This window comes from Solea solea, chromosome 14, assembly GCF_958295425.1.
Source record: "Solea solea chromosome 14, fSolSol10.1, whole genome shotgun sequence".
In the NCBI taxonomy this organism is placed as follows: domain Eukaryota; kingdom Metazoa; phylum Chordata; class Actinopteri; order Pleuronectiformes; family Soleidae; genus Solea; species Solea solea.
The window spans coordinates 16,809,531-16,830,862 of NC_081147.1; the positions used below are offsets into that span (position 1 = coordinate 16,809,531).

General features: G+C 41.3%; 1 protein-coding gene across 8 annotated transcripts in view; it reads right to left on the bottom strand.

The window, feature by feature from the left end:
• Positions 1-511: 511 nt before the first annotated feature.
• LOC131472916 (protocadherin alpha-C2-like) overlaps positions 512-21,332 on the bottom strand; it is a 55,631-nt gene continuing 34,810 nt past the window's right edge. For 5 of the 8 annotated variants that reach the window (XM_058650409.1, XM_058650410.1, XM_058650407.1 and 2 more), the window contains exons 2-5: positions 12,870-12,934; positions 10,516-10,601; positions 9,496-9,561; positions 512-3,664 (exon numbers count right to left, since the gene is read on the bottom strand). In XM_058650409.1, the coding sequence (XP_058506392.1) occupies positions 3,351-3,664; positions 9,496-9,561; positions 10,516-10,601; positions 12,870-12,934 (531 nt within the window). In that variant the 3' untranslated portion in view covers positions 512-3,350. Of the gene's footprint in view, positions 3,665-9,495; positions 9,562-10,515; positions 10,602-12,869; positions 12,935-15,884; positions 19,441-21,332 lie in introns of those variants that run through there. The other 3 variants (XM_058650406.1, XM_058650405.1, XM_058650413.1) reach the window with 3 other exon arrangements.

Below are 21,332 nucleotides of genomic sequence, written 5' to 3' on the forward strand. Positions count from 1 at the left end.
GAAATGACTGAGTCAGCAGTCTGAGTAGATGATAGGATAAAACGTTGATTATCAGTGCAGCACATTATGCCAACATGACTGATATCTGTTTATTTGTTGTTTTTTTCAAACTCACCCACTGGGACACAATAAATCTACTTAGCCACTCTAATTCTGTGACTGTGGCTTTCAACAGAGAGAAAAGAGGCATCATTCAGGTCATTCTGACTGTGCCTCTCAGCTGCAGGGATGGAGCATTTCTGAGTGCTTGTCACTGCAGAGAAAGAGGAGTGATAGGATCATGCGTGATAGAGTAGAGCAGCTGCAGAAATTCTGTGAATCCTGTCCTCACTGATGAGAAGCAATGCACTTATTTTTTTCATACGGATCCATTCTTTTCCCACTCAACTGTACCTTTGTGTAATTTCCAGCAATCGGTAAGGATTTAATTACACCAAAAACAATTCAATTCAATTTGAAGACAGATAACTTAAATGTCATAAACCAAACACAAGCACCCAAGGACAATAAATTCAGATTTTGTTTTTAAGAAAGAAAACTTTATTAGTGATTTATAAACAAAACACTTTACCACTGTATCCATTTGGGTAAAATAATAAAAAGTCAGAAAATAAATGAAATAAATGAAATCCACTACTTCACTGTTACAATTGATGAGTGGGTGTACAAAAAAGGGTTTAACAACAGATCTGGGCTGATCCATTTAGGACAGCACAGTGCCACCATAGTTCACCACCATACATTGGGAAAAAATGACAGCATGAATGCTCACTAAACACAAGAAGATACTACATATACTGTTTTTTTACACTGGACTATTTTTTTCAGTCATTTTTCTTTTTTTTTTAAGAGTGAAAGGGAAGTGAAAGCTCATCGTAGAATCATACATATTTCAGTTACAATATTACAGTTTTAGTTAGATCGTCATGTCAAAGCCAGACACAGAATGATTTTTTTTTTTTTTTAATTTTTTTTTTCTTACTTGCTTATTCTCAAAAACAAAAATCATAGTTGGTAAAAGAAAAGTGACAAACTTGCGCTGAAAGGTATCACACTATAGCATTTACAAATATCTAAAGAGGTTTAGTGGATGCCATACAACATCTGTGGAGCATGAGGATTGTAGTACGTAGATGTTTGGCAGAGACAGAAGTACAAACAAATATCTCCTGTGCGAATGAAGAAGAAATGATAATACAAAATAATAAAATCATAGCCATCTATCTATTTATATATATTTCTCTATATAGTATGTGTTTCCTTAGAGCAGTACATGCAGCAGCCACTTAATGGAGTGACATCATACTGAGCCGCAAAACTTTGGGGGACCTGGCAACAAGTTACAGGCAGGAGAGGGGAACCAACAGAAGCAGATCTTGAGGCAAGGGTACGCCCCTTTTTCAAAAACCTCCTGAGAGCGGACTGGTGGGATGTAGCTGTCAGGAAGCCCACATTTGTAGCAGATTTGACAGGTTTATGCTTACATTTACAGCGTACATAAAAGCTAATATGTGACTCAATGTTCTAAACAATCAGTGTGGAGAACTTCTCTGGCACGTGGAGGGGGGAGGGCCAGCCCAATGGCGCCTGTCTCTCCATTTAATTTTTGTCCTCCACCACTATTACCTGCTTCATCCCACCTGGTCCCCTCTCATTAGTGGCTACAAACAGGGAAATTAACATCATATTAACAAGTTGAAAGCACTGAACCGTTTTGCACTTAGAAAGATATTTGACAAGAGCTCAGGTGTGTAGGACCCCGACTGGGCTTCCCCAGGCCTCATCCACATTACTCCATGCTGTTCTCAGCACACCACAATGTTCAGAGCAGGCCATTCCCAGGACTGATCCTGAGCAAGGGGTCAGTGTAGAGGATTGGGGTGGTGTCTGAGGGTAGATGGGGGTAGGCATGACACGCAAAAGGCAGTAAAATTAAAAAAAAATAGGGAGAGAGGGAAATTAAAATATGAGTATGTAACTATTAATCTTAGAATAAAAGAAAACCATAATTTCTCAAACTTCATCAGATGAAGAGGCTATCAGTGGGGTGAGTGATCATGGGGGAAAAGAGGAGAGGATGGCTTCTGGCAATCTGGGGCAAGTACAAGCAGGTGAGCAGTTGTAAACTCAAGGAAACAGGTAAGGACTATATGCTACCAAACATTCAAAGCAAAAAGCGTTAGGCTTTTGCTGCAGCAGGGATGGGTAAGAAGATAAGGTGTTATCAAAATCTCTAGACTCTGAATATTCTGCATTTGGTTTCATCAGAGTCCACTGACCACAAGCAGACTCACAAGCCAGCTCAACTGGACTCTTCCCCTCAGGAGAATGTGAGGCAACTTCCCATTTCCATCTTTCCAGGCTCTCTGCATTCTTCTGTTGGGGGTTCTGGCTGGAGATGAAGCTCTGTGTCCGTCAAATGCAGTGAGCATACAGAATGATTTCAAAGGATGCTGCTTCCATCCTGAGAGTGTTGATTTACACACGTTCACCACATTGGTGACTGTGCAGGGCAAAAAGCTTGCAGTGTCTTGGTTTAAGCACATTACTTTGATGTCAATTGTTCCTCTCTTTTTTTTGTACTTCTCTCCTTCTGTCAAGCGCTTCTTGTGTCATCTTTGCCATGACATGTGAGTGGTCCTGTGTTTGCATGTTTCTGATGTGTGTGAGCATGCGTGTGTGTGTGTGTGTGCATCTGGTTTCTTTGCGATCTTAGGAAACACTGTTGGTAATTACCAGAGGAATCTGCAGCAGTGTCATGTTAGCCTTAGTTTCAGCGATTCTCATCTGTGCTATTTACAAGTAGTGTGTGTTTGTGTCCAGCTCCAGATCGCATAGATCTGTCTCATCTTCTGCGTCATTCTTCTTTTCCTAGGCTGGCACAGAGCTTTTAGTTGTTCTTGTACAAAGTATTTGTCTCTTCTCTGAGAGAATGGTTTACACATCATAGTTGGGGAGGGGGTAAGACAGAGGTGCCAACATGCCTAGTGGGTTACAGGAGACAAAAAAATCAAGGGTAAAAGTGTGGTCCATCCTGACTAGAAAGGATGGACCGGAGTTGACTCAACGTGTATAGGCACGTAGGGGGTGGAGCAAAATCAATAATTTTATTGTTTATCAAGTCAAGATCAACAATTTACCTCAGCAAGGGACTGAAGGTAAAGTAATTCTTGATAAGGCCAGGTTCATAACAGTAGGCGCTTAGAATGCTATCAGTGGAATTAGGTAATAAAATTAAATTTATATATCTTTTATTGTTTGCACAATTTCTTTTTGCCCAGTGGACTTTGGTTGGTACCTCTGTTTTAACAGCACCCATTTCTTCTTTGCTATTTTCTCCTCCTGCTTCTCTACTCATCTCCATCATCCTTTCCCTTATCCTTCTTGTCTTTCTTTTCCTTCTCCTTCTTCTTCTTTTTCTTCTTCTTGGCCTCCTCTTTCTTTCCGAAGGTGATGAAGTCACTCTTGTCGTCCTCTCCTCCTTGGTTCTGTCTGATGGATATTATGGCTGGGGAGCCAGGGATGATGAAGGCTTCTGGGGGAACCTCGCCAGGCTTCAGGTGTTGCGGGGGCGCACCAGGTCCACCAGGGCCATAGCGAAAGTGCCAACTGTTGCTGTCTACACCAGCACCCATTGGAGGGGACACTTCTCCTCCCTCACCATCTGAAAGAAAAAGAGAGCGAATCATGGTAGACCTTCATATTGTATTTTTCTCATTTAAACAGATGTGGTCATCAAACAGAAAACAGAAAATCCAAAAATAATTTTACTGAACAGAAAGGTACATATTATTTATACATTTTATTGTAAAGTACTTGGTTTTTTTTATCTGTGAAAGGTGGTATATAAATAAATAAACTTTACATTACAGATTACAGCCACTTATTATTCACTTGCAACATTCTTCAGACCCTCTATGTGATATTTACTAAGCATTTTACACTTCATTTACAATGTTTTCTGCAATAAACATGAATGAGATTCATGAATCAAGCAAACCACCTTGAAAGCCCAATTGGTTTGTCAGTTGAGGTGAGGTGTGTCTGCCCTCCCAGTCTTGCTAACATCGGCCATAACTCACCACAGAACTGCATCTTTTGTGCTCAGTGAACATGCCTGTGGGATGCAGCCCAAGTGGCTAACCGTAAAATAATGTGCTGCAAATAAAAATGAAGGGCACAGTGCAAATGTGCAGAAGGTGGGGGCAGTGAAAGGGAGTTTTGCTAATATTCCTAAGTGGGCACTGCAATACAGACTCCCTCCTGGCCAAAGCCAAAATATATCTTCTTCTTGGTTTCTTTTATAAAACAGAGCAAAATTGCTGCTGTTGAGTAATATATGTGTGCAGATGTTTGCTTAAAGCAATGGCACTGTTTATGAGGCTAAAACTGGACACTTGTTCTAACATGACTTGACCTAAATTGAAACTTGTAAGTACATAGACTGGCAATAAAACATCTTTCCTTACTGCCACAAGTCCTCTATACTTGTGTCTTGAAAAAGACACTGATAAGAAAAGTGAAGAAAGAAAAAGTGTCTCTAAATGGTGGGTATAACTGAGGTCATTGGTGATCCCAATGTCAACACATTTATTTGTATCTCTGTGCTGGATATAGCAGACAATAAAAGTCCCTTTTACTCTGGGTCTTTCCTCACAGCAATGACCTACTTGCCACTCTACCTCGTAAATGTTTTCTTTTTTCTGTCTCCTTTTCTGAGTTTCTTTCAAAGGCACGGTTTTTCACAGAGTTCCTTAAATGAGCACAGCTCCATCCAACCAGGACAAACACTGTCTGGAAGAAGAAGCCTGAACTCATGTTGTACCCAGGGCAGAGAATACCAGTCTTTTCCTACCCAGCTAGACCCAAAATATCTATTATATCAGTGTTGGTTTCTGTTTTTTTTTTTTAAACAAAATTACATGTCATCCTTTAATGGACCTCGACAAAGAAACTGCAATTGCAATTCTGACTAAACTACGAATGGGCTGTGGGATGTCAGCTCAAATACATCCAGTAAGGATCATACACAAAAAAAGATGTTCCAGTAATGATGGGGACAAGTTGATACATCTTTAATCTCAAATATATCAGTAAGAAAACAATAAAATGGGTTTGTTTTGGGGCTGTTAAAATATTAAATGTGGCTCTTTTTTGAATTTCATAGCATTTTCCTTCCCATAACTTTCCATTTTATGTGACTCAGTGCGATGGGCAAACACTGCTGCAAAGCTTCTCCTCCTGCAAGGAAGATGCCTAAGCTGAAGATGACAATCACATTGAACTATAAAAAAAATATACATTTAATCAAATTGGTAATCAGAAACTCTGGCCTAAATAGACCTGCAGTGATTTTGAGTCTGCAATTATTGATGAACGTAGAATTCTGGAGTGCTAACAACCTGCCTAAATCAGTGTGGGAATTTGATGAGACGCCAGTGCAAACTTGAATTCATCATCCCGGAAAATGATGAGTCATGCTGAGAGCACATAGGAAAGGGTAAAGCAGGGCAGGGGACACACAAGTGATGGGGCATAGTGTGGTCTGGCTTGTCCGCTGCAACTGAAATTCTCCATCTCAACAATCTTTACTGCATGTCCTTTCCATCATAGTGATGGGAAACTTTGTATGCATTAATCACTTTTATATGTACCGCCCTTTCTCTCTAAATATTCCCTTTTTTTCTGACAAACTCACCCACCGATGATCTCCACACAGCCATTTCCCCTATCAGATTTGTCTCTGTTCCTTTTGCACATCCTGCCATGCACCACCCTCTCTCTCTCTCTCGTTTCCTCTGACCTTTCATCTAATCTAGCGTGAGAAGTCTCAGGCAGCCAACACCATTCCCTCCCAGTTATTGACAACAATCTTAATCATGCCCATCAATGTTAATGTTAGTATTAATATGATAGGGTATTAAACAACTTGTCCATCACTGATAGCTACCAGGCACATTATAAACTACTTTCATAGTGATGACTGTTGCTCTCAACTCTGTAACATTTAACCCTCTATGTATGTAATGCTCAATACATTTGCATTACGGTCAAGGATTTTTGTATTTTCCTCTCAATCTCAATCTCTGGAGTTTTGTGTGAGTGTTCATCTGAACAGAAGTGCAGCTCGCAGTATTCACAGCCACTTCAATCGCCCAAGGTCAATTTTGCCACGTACTGTCGGCAAGTTGGGCAGAAGCACAGTGCAGTGTTACATAAAGAGCTGTGGAGGAAGAGGAGGAGGAGGAGGTGGATGAAGAAGAGAGGCCAGGAAGTGCAAGGATGCAGATATATATAAAAAAAATTCTCATCACACAAAAAACTCAGAAAGATGAATTCAAAGAATCCTGAAGGTGAGATTTGTTTTGTTTTTTGCACAGTAGCCAGTGGAAAAACCCCAGGCAGCCAGTCAGCTGGGACCACACCCTTTTTCCACACGGCACCCTTGTCTGTTTGTGTGTGATACAAAGAAAATGAGATGTCGTGTAATCTAATTCTTGTTTACGTCTCTGCGTTTTCTCTGCAGTGCTTGGATGGACACTTTAGGGTACCAGCATTAAAAAAATGTTACATCCCAAAATATGCATATTTCCATTTGTATGTGTATTGTTGTTTGTCTGTGTTTCATCCCGGATTGACCACAATGCTGTCTGTTTTGAGCTGGATCATGTGGCAGGTGGTGAACACAAATAATCCAAAGTGACGGGACTTAACACAATAAGAATATCAGTGAATGTTGGTGTAGGGGTTTTGACTTGTTATCTATGTATTTCTGCTGTCTTCAACATGTTAGTGTGTGCAGGTGCCATGACAAAAAAATAATAGGAAGGAAGGAATAAATGTATTTATTTTCGAAAGAAAAATAATGTGACTATAAAAAAAAGCAAAGTGAAGTCCATAGACAACATCTAGATTATTCTGCCTTACCTTTCTGATGGTGCCAGAAATCTTTTCACATCACATCACATCACATCACATAATGCATCAAAGTGACAGGCTTCCTTGAATGTAATCATCTTTCTATTTTTTTCTGTGATGCTGAAGGAGCAACATAAAGCACAAATGTTCACCCATCTTTTCCTCCATCATCGATTCAGACTGCCTCCCCCTCTCTTGGCCTTTTGCCTCTATCCTTGAGTCTATTTTTGCCTTGATAGGCGTCTACTGCAGTTATTTACTGCAAAACTGCAAAACTTAGCCATGTTACGCACTGTCACTCTCCACCAGTCTCCTATAGCGTGTCCTTCACCTGATGCCACAGCCAGCTCTTATTTCCTTCCCTTTTGCTTGACACCCCCTTCCTCCAGTAGCTTTTTTGTCACACCATACTGTATGTTTGCACTCCCCGAAAACAGATTGGCTCCCCTCCTTTCTCCTCTTAATATTAGGGCCTGTGAATTGTTGCCATGGAAACTACATCCTCTAGTGAAGCACTAGGACATTAAATTCATGGTGACAGTGCTTGTGTTGATGGAGAGTAATGCTGCAAGCTCTCTCTCTCTCTCTCTCTCTCTCTCACTCTCTCTCTTTTCTAGTCTAACCACTCTCCCCTAGCAACAGCAGCCTCATACAGCTTCCTCTCTTTTGTTGTCGTCACACTTTGCAAATCAATCACTCTGATTTAGTCATTGTCACTACCTTCCAAACAAGTTATGCTCATCACTTCTCCACCTTCCCATGCACCTTAAAGCTTCACTATTTATTTTAGATAAATACCCATTAACCCCCCCCCAGCCCATCGATGTCGCAATTCCGCACTGCTATCTCCAAACAGGCTTGTGTTTAAGAGAATGACATAGAGGGATAGAGTAGAGGGACATAGAGGACGTGAGAAATGGATAGGGCAAGAGAGAATTAGACAGCAAGCAAAGCCCTGATTTCATTAATGTGGGTCTGTTCATCTGGGCGTGGGCTGCGCTCCATCTGTCCCAGCAGGAGCAGCACACAAAGCAGGCAGCCAAAATACACACACACACACACACACACGCGCATTGGCATGTTCATACAAAAACACACAAGATGCCATGATTTGCCCAAAATGATGCCAACACTCACACTCTAAATCAGAGGGGGAAAGCTGTGGGCGTTGACGACTGTACCTTCATGTCGCACATTGAAACAAAAAATAGACTGTGAGGCGAAATTACATCTTGGTTCAGGACTTAGAACGGTATGAATCCCTCAACAACCAAAGCCAAGACACACAAGCAGGACAGTTTAGCTATGAATAATTCAGTCTATCACTCTCAGTGATGTGACAGACCGTTTTGAATCAATATCCCAACTTCTCTCATTTCAGAGATCATATGCAAAACCAAACTAAAATGTCAGAGCACAAATCTTTTCCAATCTTTTCTCCCAGTATGGGGCACTCCATAGATTAATGTTCTTTTTTGGTGTGGAATCAACAGGGATTAAGAGTGAAATAGAGGCAAGAGGAGGGAAACACGTGAGAAAAGGATAGAAGTGGAATAAAAAAGATTGGAGCATGGTTAAAGAGGTGATTTGTTATGAATTAAGACTGCTGAGATGAGACACAGACATGTCAAATATTGTTCGACACGTCTAACCATGAATTATCCTCATTCCAAACCTCAAATTTGACCTGATGCTAATATAGCCCTCAGTTAATATTTCCATTCTATACTGAGAGAAACACGGCACATGTATCTCTTTGACATGGTTTGCTTGTACACAAGTGTGACTTGATTAGACCACATTAAGCCCTGCCAGATGATGCTGTTACCAGTGACCCACCCTGAAGACGTCACGACTGTCAGTTCTCTCTCTCTCTCCCTTTTTATTTATCCATCTAGCTTGTTGTCTGTCCATCTCTCCGCACCCAGCCAAGGCAAAACAAGGTGGATGACAAAATAGAGTATTTAGTGCCTGCGTAGTTTGTCTGCTTGCCAATGCAGTCCAGCACCCTTCTCCCTATAAAACATACCTAGCAAGGCCATCTCAGCGGTCTTAATTTATAACAAATCACCTCTTTAACTTAACGTAATGGCACTGCTGTCCATGCTCCAATCTTTTCATTTCACTTCTATCCCTTTCTCGCGTGTCTCCCCTGTCTAGCCTCCGTTTCACTCTTAATCCCCTTTGATTCCACTTGCCTGTCATCATGAGGAAAGTCAAGACATGACAAGTACTTCTCTTCCATGCAGAGAGGCCACTGACACTGTGATGTGAGGCATCTATATGGTCAGATATCTTGGTTTAGGGCATATAGGCAACAAAATTCATATTGCAATGTCCATTAAATGTCATCTAGTATTGAGGAGGCCGTCATTTTGAGTTCAGTTTTGCTCCAAAGTTACTGTTCTTATGCTTTGAGTTGCAGTGTTTTCCAGTACGCTCCTTTGCAGAGCTTTGTTTGAGTCTTTTCTACCCTGGGACATTGTGTTCTTTTCTTGCCTTCAAATAAAGTGACTTCTCTGTGTAAAATGTGACCCTCTACTGTCATCAGTAACATAATATATATATATATCTCACCAGTTTGTAGTGTGGTGGCCACAGCCTTTGTAACTCTGGTCAATCCTTGCCCGTATTCCAACATGCCTGACAACAATGATGCAGCAAAAGGTCCAAAGAGTTAAATTTAGACTTCCTGGTTGTCAAGCAACAAGCTGTCTTGACACTTCCACTAATACGCGTTAAGTTAGCTGCAGCTTATTAACAGCAACAGTGCTGTGAATCTTCTGTTACATGAGACTTCCAATTTGACTCACAATTTCACAGACCGTCTTGTAACTGAAATTTCTCACAGCTTAAGTTCTTTAAAACCACGAGAGGGATATTAAAATCCATCACTACAAAGCAATATAATTAAATAGCGTATTGTTTCCAACACATCATACTCAATAAACAATTTACAAATGTTAATAGTTAACCATTAATATATTTTAGTATGCCTCATAAATCCCCTGTTTCGGTCTTTGAGTTTATGTATGAAAAAGCAACAAATTGAGCAACATCCACATTAGAAGGTGAGGGAATGTGAGGGAATTATGATTTATTACGCCTCTCTAATATTTCTCCCCTGTAGTTCAGTGGCTTATGCCTCTGTCAACATCTTGTTGATAATTGAATCAACTATTACCCTCTTCCCCCGTTCTCTTTTACTCTTTATTGTCTTTCTTCCGGCTACAGGGAGCAGAGATTTCCATCTCTACCTATGTGGCACATGTCATTTCCTGTCCCTGCAGCATTGGGAAGTAATCTGATTGGGCTGGGGTGATCTGACAGATGATATCAGTTTGCCTCATTTTATTACTCTCTTCAGGTTCAACAAGCTCTTGAGAGATATATGTTTATCGTATGGGATATTTTGCTAAAATATGTCGGATTCTTTGTCATGGAATGTGTGGCATAGTGATCCATTATTTAGTTGTAGATGTATGTCTCAATGTTAGAGTGCAAGTGATCTCTTTATTTGAGTTATTTTCTCGATCTATGCCATTGGTGACGTTAGTTCTGGTTGGTTTATCTGGAAGGTGCTTCGGTGATTCTTACCAGCAGCACTGGATACAGTAGGCCAGTTCTGAACCAGGACACCCTGGGCTCCTTGCATTACTGAGGACTCCTCCATGTGCACTGAGCTGGAACAGAAAAAACACATTCACATATTACACACTAGTACACACTTGTAATCTCACTATATAGCACACTCTACGTTGTGTAAAATCAGATTTCAATCATGAAGATTGAATGAAGAAACTGTTTATCTCTCAACAGGGGTTATTACTTTCTGAAGAAAAGAGGGCAGTACTTCTATTCTAACCTCCAAGGTCTGTTGACCCACATTACACAAATATAGCACCCTAGCCATGACACATAACCCCCAGAAGGTAATCAAATAATAATGAGAGCGATAAAAAAAAAAAAACACTTAAAAAAAAACACTTATCCTTTTGTGTGATTTGGCTGCACCACTCATAGTTAAGGCTGTTGGTATTAGCAGCAGATTAAAGACCCTCTTAAACTAGACATTATTTTGAACATGAATTATCAGATTCAGAAATAAGTAAATCCACACAAAATACTATTCTAAAAAGAGTACGCGTTCCATTAATTAAACACAATTTTGTAAATGCCCATAGTTTATCAGTACTGATCTATCTCCAGAGTGATTTTGTGAAGAGACGAAAAGTGATCTGACCACGGAGGCCATTTTATGAGCAGCTGAGCATCCGTATCATCATGCTGATCAAATATTAATGGCAAACACTAGACTGATGATACACTTTTCAGCTAATGTCTACCCTTCTCTCTCATCTTCTCCTAGTGTCTTTAACCACATGCTTCCTCGTCATTTTCCAGCAATAAAACACTCACACATCCAAATTTGTTACAAATCATACAGTAACTACAGTGAATCCTAAATGTGCAACACACATTTCTAAAATGGAATTTGTGATAACACTTGGGATTTAAATAACATCAAATATGTTGTGTCATGGCACATTACATGGTATTTGGGCGGAGCACCAAACTGTCGTATGCATGCTTTGATCATGTTGCTGTTTAGTGTAAATGGTTTAATATTCTGTGAGCCTGTACTGATGCAGGGAAATAGTCATTCTAAAAAAAACATCAGGGGTATTGAGTCATAAGAAAGACTCAAAATATAAACACATGAACGCTTATTCATCTCTGCTTTAGCAGCTGTACCTCATTCTTGTTACACTGCACACATGCATAAATACACCTGTACAGAGCGTGCATGCCTTTACAGATGATGTACACATCTGTAAACATACGGGTGCCACTATCAAGGTTACATAAACTGGAAAGTGGCAGAAGAAGATACATATAGTACTAGAGAAGAGCTTAATGTTTATGTGTGAAAGAATTGTCCACTTGTGTGCTGAAAAATGCCCTGTTGTTCAAGGCCATTACCTAAAATCCATCCACCTATGTGTATAATCAAATTTAGATTAAGATTTTTAATTATGGCGCCATTTCTTTAGCATGACCCTTAATTTGATTGCATCCATCTGATCTCACAGCAGGTAACAGCTCGGTGTGTTATGGGTGAAACGCTCACCGGTGTGGTCGTGCAGCAATCCCCATGTCCCTGATAGGCCATCTGTCCACCTGACTACCTGCCCTTCATCCATCACTGACCCCTGCTTATCTGCTTATCCTTCCCTCCAGACAGTTCTCCATCTGTCTGTTAATACTATAAGAACCACCTGTTTTTGTATTTTCATATTCTCATATCTCTTATATGATTCCCTTTTAGTTGACATTCATTGCTGATAATGATTACCAATGTAATATAATATTGAGTTTATTTAAATGTGATGTTTTAAACAAATTAAGTAATTAATTATTTAATTATTAATTCTTTCTTTGTTTTTCAAACTGTGCTTATTGGGACATTTCTAATAAATTAGTTAAAACAAGAGGGGGAGGATTTTGTTTCACATCAGTTCGATTGGAAACCCCACCTCATCAAAATAATCTCACACATATTTACTGGAAAAGACATGTAAACAAATACATCACTGAGGTGAGCTTGTGGTACATAAATGGGCATGGCTTCAGATTTGTATGTATTATGTAATTAATTGGGGCATTAGACAGTGAACCTCAGGATCAGCTCAATACCATCACCAAGGCTTATTAAAAGTAATAAGCCTGTTAAGTCATTCAAATAGCATTAATGGGAGAGCATGCCTCTTGGTTGCACATTGATCACATGAAAATGTATGCATCAACTGCAGCAGTTCTCTGCAATGAACCAACTTAGTGTGACTTAACAGTGTATAGGCAATTGTAAAATAACGTAAAATGAATCTGTTAAGATAAATTATGTTATAATTAGATGTTTACGGCAAAGTGTCAAAAAATGTGATGCTTACCTTTGCATTACTCCTCCTGCTCTCAGGGAGGCTGAATATCTCCAGTCTGCATTTGGCGCCTTGGGCTGCAAGAAAGAGCGAAAGGGATTGAGTTTTAACTACAAGTGAAAGCCAATACCATCTCATTAATAAGTCATCAAGCGAAGTGAGTGAGTGTTTCATACACATACACATACACACAAACAAGTTTAGCAGTGACAAAGGCAGTTGCCTCTGCTTTTGGACAAAAAGTGAGGAATGAGTTGAAGCTTGTAGATGCACTCATGTCCTTCTACTACCACTTACTCTTCTCCATTATGTCCTTTGAAAAAAAAAAGAATATTGATATTTCACTTTCACTGTCCAATGACCCTTTTTGTGACAAACAGTGACACTTTGAGGAACCTAAAATTGCTAGATGTACAGATGACAGGCTTAATTATGTGCTGTCAACAGCTTTCATCATTTCTCTTCATTACTAACACAGTACCAAAATATTAAAGAAATTGAAAATCTGCCATCACAAAAAAAAAATCACTTCAATATCAACATGTATCTCAGAAACGGTCAATGATGGTTTCTGAACATACCACTCCTTACATAGTTACACAGCAACTGAGTTTATCTAGTAAAAATCAGCCACAGCTTGAGCCAGTATGACACATTTCAGTATGGTAACTGTGAAGAACCCCGAGTACATTTTACCCTCCACCCACTGCTCTCCATCATTTCCCTCTTGTGAAGGTCACAGGCAGGGGAAGATGGACAGGCGTGGACAGATGTCAGTTTAAACCAAACAGCTCTGCATTATGACAGACACCTCGTAACAGTATCACAAAAACACACGCAGCACCACAACCTCAGACTCTCTGCTAGTAATGCTAGTTGTTAATGATAGCTTAATTTGAAGTGTTCCCATTTTCAAGAACAACTTAAACGCAAATTTGCAACACTAAATTAAAGAAAATCTTATTGGTAGGAGATTTTCGTAAGATCATAGTAAGATCATGCTCACAATGCAGCAAAATGAGCCATAACCCAGACTACATGAGGTTGCATTTCCTCTCAGACTCAAGCCACTGACGGAGCTAAACCAATCAGACTGAGGTCACTAAATTATCCCTACTTGGCCATGCAGTTCATAGGAGACCCATTTGCAATCCCATTTCCTTTCAAATATGACAAATGTTCACTTGCGACTGAAGCTGCATTGACCTCTGTGAATCTGCAGTGGGCATTCATCACCCTTGAAATCCAATTGTTGGTCTTGATGAGAGAAGCATGTTACTCCTTGTGGAGTCATTCAAACGGAGCATCATTTCTACATAGTCAGTATGGTTGCATCGGCAACGCTTATTTTACACCAAAGACAATTGATGATGAAAGGCAAAAGCTTTTGTCTATTTTTACCTTTTGTGCAGTACATGGGAAGAGAGTAAGACATGGGGGGGGGGTCATATTGTTCACAAATGGTACTAAATGGTTTCAAAAATGGTTTGCTCTTCTGGCTCTAAAGGAAGACTATAGTTTGCCTGGTGAAAAAAAATATAAAAAGACACATACAGACATTCAAAACCAGAATGTGTAACCTGAACACGTCTCCCAAGAGCAGATATATAGCAGAACAAGAATGTTACCAAATACAATCCATAAACTAAGTAACAAATGTTCTGATGCTGAGACAAAGTAGATGATAAATCAATATATTCTGTATCATCATTTTACAAAGGAAGAATCTCAGTGAACTATAGTTTTATATGTATAAAAAAAAATAGTACTATGTATTTTTAGAGAACTATATTGCCGTCACTCACATAACATTGTAAAAGGTTGAATAAAGGAAGCTTTAGTTCTGGCTATTCAGACCATTTCTCCCCTTTTCCTCTATTCTTCCCTCTCCCTCTGAGTAAAAACTCCTAGCATGGATACAGAGCTCACACCTCCGCCATCAACACTGTGTCCAATCACCTTTCATCCCCCCGCCTCATCTGTGGGGAGCCAGCCAATCCAGACTCAGCACAGAGAAACACATTACTGCCAGTTAATTATATAGCAAGAACAAACATGATTGACATTTAATGAGGAACTCATCAAATAATAAAATAACTATTACCTTTGTGTCTTCATTTCTCTCTTTTTTATAACTTCATTTATCTTACACATTCCCTTTTTCACTGAACAGACTGAAGCTGAGGGCAAACATGATTCCAAAGCAAACAAATAATGCTTACTTATTTACATTTTTGCTTTAATATATCCTAGAATAACACATGAATGTAAACCATGTACTCTCATCCACCGTTTGCCATGAAAATGTTAAGATAATCTTGCATTTAGATGAAATGTAGACACAGTTTCTGCCTCATTTTTGGCTTCTTTACCTATTCCCAATCTCAGGCTTACTGTTCAGCACTCAAGATGTACGTGACCAGAAGATCATTATTTTGGTGCAGTGGGACTGGTGGTTCTTGTAGCTGGCGAAGGCTGTACAATACTTCCCAGATTTCACCTCTCTATATAACTGAATGGCCTCTGGACTCTAAATGTTGTGGCATTGTGGCATACAGGCCATAGCAGAAACATGTCATAGGTTGTATGGAGTCATATGTGACTTGGCTACTAAGCTTGTCTTTAACAAGTGGAGAACACATATGTAAAAATATTATCAACCCCATACAGCAAATCAAAGTGTATGCACAAAAACAAGATGGTGGTGCTTCTTGCTTCAGCCTAATATGCACAAATCATATGTGTTTTTTTTTTTTTTTAATAAGACAAAAAAGACTAAGCCAATGGCACTCAAATTAGATTTTTTAAAAGACATCTCATTTGAGTATGCTTATATTCTACTTTGTACGAGAAAACCAATGTCTCTGAAAAGTATGAACATTTAAGATGTAAGTCTTCAACACCTCCAGAACTGCAAATGCCAACTGCAACACCACCTGAACTCTGAGAATTTAGATTTTATGGCTTTGTGTGATTTACCGTTGTGAGGCAATCTGAGATAACAAACACATATCACACCAGACACACCTGAATGGCAGTTGCATCTGGCATACTGAGACGTCGTACAAATAACTGGCTCTGGCCGCTGTGGCTGGTGACGTAGCCCGAGCCCCACGTGCCACTATGAGGTCGTCCTGTGTTGTAGAACATAAACGTGTCACTTCCTGACGTCGCAGTCAGGCATGTCTTGTAACAGTAGGTTTTGGTCAAAGACCCATTTCCCCGCACTTCAATATAATGCGGCTCTACTTTGAGGTCACGCCGCAGGGCCACATTGTCGCTTGGCTGCTGCTGCCCGCCACCTCCTCCACTTGCAGCCCTTGCGCCACCTGCAGCACCTGCTGCGGTGCCCCCCTCAGGGACACTCTTCTTGGATACACAACATGGGGAGCAGGAGCCAGGCTGGGTACAGTAGGCATGGCAACGCACAATGGCCAGCACACAGACAGTGACCAAGAAAACGAAGGTTGTGGCACTCAGGGCAATGATGAGGTAGATGGTGATATTGGAAAACATTAAAGGGCTGTCAGGTCTGATGATGCGCTTGGGGTCGGGGGCTAACTTTGGGGGTAACTCCATCACGTGCACATGGATGGTGGCAGTAGAGGAAAGTTCTGGTAGACCATTATCGCGCACTAACACTGTCAGAACAAAGGAAGTGGAGTTGTCCTCAATGACCCGCCTTGTGGTGCGGATCTCACCTGTGTACTCGTGCACCTTGAACAGATCAAGGTCCGTGTTAGTCTGTTGCAGGGAATAAAGAAGCCATGCATTCTGCCCCGCATCACTATCCCAAGCTGTCACCTTGCTAACCAACACTCCTGCCTCAGCATTCTTCATCAGCAGTTCTATGGTGTGGCTCCCATTGGCAGGTGGGTAGACTATCTTGGGCACATGGTCATTCTGATCCATAATGTAAACATACACAGTAGCTACACGGCTGAGAGGAGGCACTCCATTGTCCTGGGCTTTGATTTGAAAATGAAACTCTCTCAGCTTTTCAAAATCAAAGGCTCGAAGGGCATAGGCCTCGCCAGTATCAGGTTTGATGCTGACATAGCTGGATACAGGGATCCCATGGTTGTTGTCATTGAGGACAGTATAGGTGATGCGTGCATTTTCTCCAGTATCAGCGTCTGTGACTTTAACGATACAAAGGGATGCACCTGGGGCATTGTTCTCTGTGATGTAAACAGTATATGAGGTCTGTTCAAACCGAGGTGGGTTATCATTTACATCTGCCACATCCACCTTGAAGGTCATCTGAGATGACAATGGTGGAGTTCCGCCATCCACAGCATTGACAGTGACGTTGTAGGATGAGATGGTCTCTCGGTCCAAGAAGGCGGCCGTGACGATGGTATAGTGATTTCGGAAAGGTTTTATCTTAAAGGGCAAGTTGGGCATGATCTCTAGGGTTACTTGTTTGTTTGGTCCAGAGTCACGGTCATTCATGCTGATCAATGCCACAACTGTGTCTGCCCGGGCATCTTCACGCACAGGGCTGGAGAGAGAGGACAGTACAATCTCAGGAATGTTGTCATTGACATCCAAAACTTCTACAACTACTTTACAGTGCACTGCCACAGGAGCTGGTCCTTTGTCCATTGCTTGAATGTACATTTCATACGAATTTGTCTCCTCAAAGTCTATATTGTTTTTCACTCTAATTTCTCCTGTATCTGTGTCCATTGAAAACATCTGTCTTACTCTCTCTGGTGTGTAACTGCTGAAGGAATAAAAAACTTCCCCGTTTGAGCCCTCATCAGGGTCTGTTGCATTGAGCTTGATAACAAGTGCGCCAGTTGGAGAGTTTTCAGACAGTTTCACTTTATATACAGAGCTGTCAAACGCAGGAACGTTGTCATTGGCATCGAGGATACGTACGTTGATTTTGGCCGTGCCAGTTTTTTGGGGGGTGCCTCCATCAACTGCTGTAAGGATTAGCTGATGAGAGGGAATCTTTTCACGGTCAAATGGCTTTTTGAGAATCAGCTCAATGTGCTTACCATTGGAAAATAGCTTAATGGAGTCGAGAGTTAGGTGGTCGTTTGGGCTGAGTCTGTACTGCTTCACGGAGTTTGAGCCCTCGTCTGCGTCCTGAGCTCCCTCAATGTGGTAACGCGACCCGGTGAGGGCGGACTCTGACACCTCGAGCTGATACTCATCTCGAGGGAACTGTGGTGTGTTGTCGTTGACGTCCAAGATCTCCACCTCCACATTGTGCACCTCAAGTGGATTCTCTAATACGACCTCCAGATTATGTGAACAGGTGCCACTAAATTCGCAAACGGACTCTCGGTCAATGCGGTCACTCACCACCAGCTTCCCAGTTTTGTGATTGATGGAGAAATATCTGCGTCCACTGTCCGACGTGATTCTGATGCGTCGGGTGGAAAGTTTTCTCAGGTCCAGACCCAAATCCCGGACAATGTCACCGACCACTGCCCCGTTTTCCAGCTCCTCCGGAATGGAGTATCTAATTTGTGCATTAGTAAGGCCACTCAGTACGAAAATAACCAAATATACAGAAAAATGTACATTCTCCTTCACACTGTTACAGCATCGCGCAGTCAGAGCCATCGCAGGCAGGCAGGATTTGCAGACGGGTGATCTTTCCGCCTTTTCAGCTCACTGTGCGTCCCCACCCGCCTCATTAAACCGAGGGAATAGTCCGTGCAAATCTCCGACTATGAGCATCACGACCACCGCATCCCTCCTGGTGCATGTGAACAGTGAATTTGCGCCTGGGCTTCCATTTTTTCCTTTGTCTGTTTCTGTAATGTTTTTCCTCTGTCTTCCTGGCGAAGCTGATTCCTTTCACTGACGCCTCTTTTTTGGTCTCTCTACCTCTCTCTCTCTCTCTCTCTGTGTGTGCAAAAGGAGAGGGGGGAGGCACTCTCAAACGATGCTGGCTGCATTTCAGCACCTCCGATCGTGCACCATCGAAAAACACGATAAGCTCCTAAAAGACAGCTCAACCCCGAGACTTTTATCATCATTCTACATACGTACAGTACGTGTACGCGCCCACACACAGAGATCAGTTTCATCTGCTCACTCACATCGGAGAAATTCATTCCACACAATCATTTTCCGTCTTTTTTTTGTCAGTGACACCGCCCTTTTCATTGTGCGCTTGGAAACTGATTTATGAACCAGCCGGCAGATAACACGTCCTCACTGATGCACACTCAGGATTCATGAAGAACCATTTTGCCAGAAGAACTGCAAAACACGCGGAGAATTTTGAAGAAGTAAAGAACGTTCTGGGAAGCCTGCTGTTCAACGTGCGAGATAAAGATGTATTTTTTTACACTCAGCTTTATATCAAAACAACGGTTATAGGCGGGGGGAGCAGGTGCAGCTGCAGGGAGAATATCTGATCTGTTTTCATCCACAGCACCAGAGCAGAGGGGCGGGGGGATCTGCCTGTTTTATCACATGCTAATTGCTGAGACACTGGCAAACACAAAAGCCGTAAAGTCACACTGACTCAAAGTCTCACCTCACAGGCAACGATTGAATACACACAAACACAAATATTGTAAAGCAAATTCCTAATGATATTTAGTAAATGGATGTATACGTAAGCACCACCACATCACCACTACACCTATACATTTCCACACAGGACGGTTTTAACGCTGTCTACTGAAGAACTGCGCATGTGTAGTGTAGCAGGTGTCCTGTAATTATGCCCTGTAATTATTCCGGTCTCGGTACCCATGTACTTCAATTAAATTAAGATTTGAATTGGATGCAGTTTAATTGGTGAAATCCCAACACAAATGCAGTCAGCATAGTGGAGCGAAATTGAAGACCAATGTCCAAATTTTTTTCTGAACTGACCCTAACCACTGCAAACAAGAGCCACCAAGGACGTATAGTCTAAAAATACACCCAGAAGAGAATAATGTGTGGATACAACAACCTTGTGTCTATGTGATCCATCACCACTCTTTACAAAAGTTGTGTTGTGAAGACGTGGCCTTGTGAGACCTGGTCACCCTGGCCAATGGGCCAAGAGCCACCGCCCACATCATTTCTGTCCTCTCTCTTTCTCTCTCTCTCGCATCTCCCACTCTCACCCACGGCGATGGCAGTGCTTGGCATCCCAGGAGACTAGGAGATGACAGTGAGTCAGAGTCACTCGGATGCTGCTTTGGGGGGGATGGAGCGATTCTTCACACCCATAGGTGAGAAAGAGGAGGTGGGCAAATGCGGGAATGGGGGTGAGGAGAAGCAGCCATGTGTCCGTTGAAGGAAGACAGATTATAACAAAGAAGAGCATTTACAAAATGCATTCTCAGTATATTTAAAACGAAAATGTGCATGTTGATGGCTACTGCAGTTTTGTTTTTATTTTAAATCACGTGAAAATTAAACAAATACCTAGTTTGCCTTTCTGTTTTTCTCTTTCGAAAGGCTTACCATATTCCATGGCATGGATTTGTCTCCTTGCATAATGTGTTACACTGAACAGCGGCGATAACACAGAGTTTCTTTCAGCCGAGGACAGAGTCTCAGGTCGAGACGGTTTGCCACACAAAACTGTGACATTTAGCAGATATTCCCAGTGGAACGACTGAACCTCTGTGTAATGGAGGATCACAAAAGTGAAAACAGGCGACGTTTACCTCGCCAACAACAAAAGCACATCAAGTTTTACACCTGATCTTTGTACCCGTGTCGCTCATTCTCCTGTATCCCTCCCTCTGTTCTTCATGTTTTTAAAATGTCACTGGCTCAGTCCTTTTTCAAATACGCCCATCTGTCCCTACATTAATTGCACGTTGCTGAGCTGTGTATTTTTTCATTTCTCACTCAAGGGTGCTGCAGATAAAGTTATCAAAAATAAATTCCACCTGCAAGCAGACACTTTTTATGCCTTTTCATTTCAATAAATTGCTTATGTTTATTTATAACATCTTTTCTACAAAAAACAATAGTATGCCAAACATTTGCCACCTCCTCGTAAATTAATTTGCCTGACCTTGACTTTTTCATTTTCACCCCCATTCTGTCACTTCCTCTCTAAATTAGAGTCCTTCCAGCTGCGCCTCTGTCAGACAGATGCTGTTCCAGCTGAGCCACAAGAGCCAATTACCTTTGCAGACTGATCGATAAAATAAATAAAAACAAACAGCAGATACAAAGTGATAGTTGGCACAGAAAGAATCAAGAATGAATAGAGTGAATTCAGACTTTTAAAGAATCTGTCATTTGTTCATTCTGTCTGGCAGAATGTGAACACCCTCAAGACCCATACCATCTATTATGCAAGATGGCCACCAAATTAATCACACAGTCTTCACTCATCCTAATGAATATGCTGTATGGTAAGTGGTCACTCTAAAACCCATTCATATAACTTGTCAGAGTCTAATATTAATCCTCCCCCCTAATTTTTGTCACTCAGTTACGAGAAAGATCCACAATGGAACAACTTATGGCAGAACTTTCATGACTTGT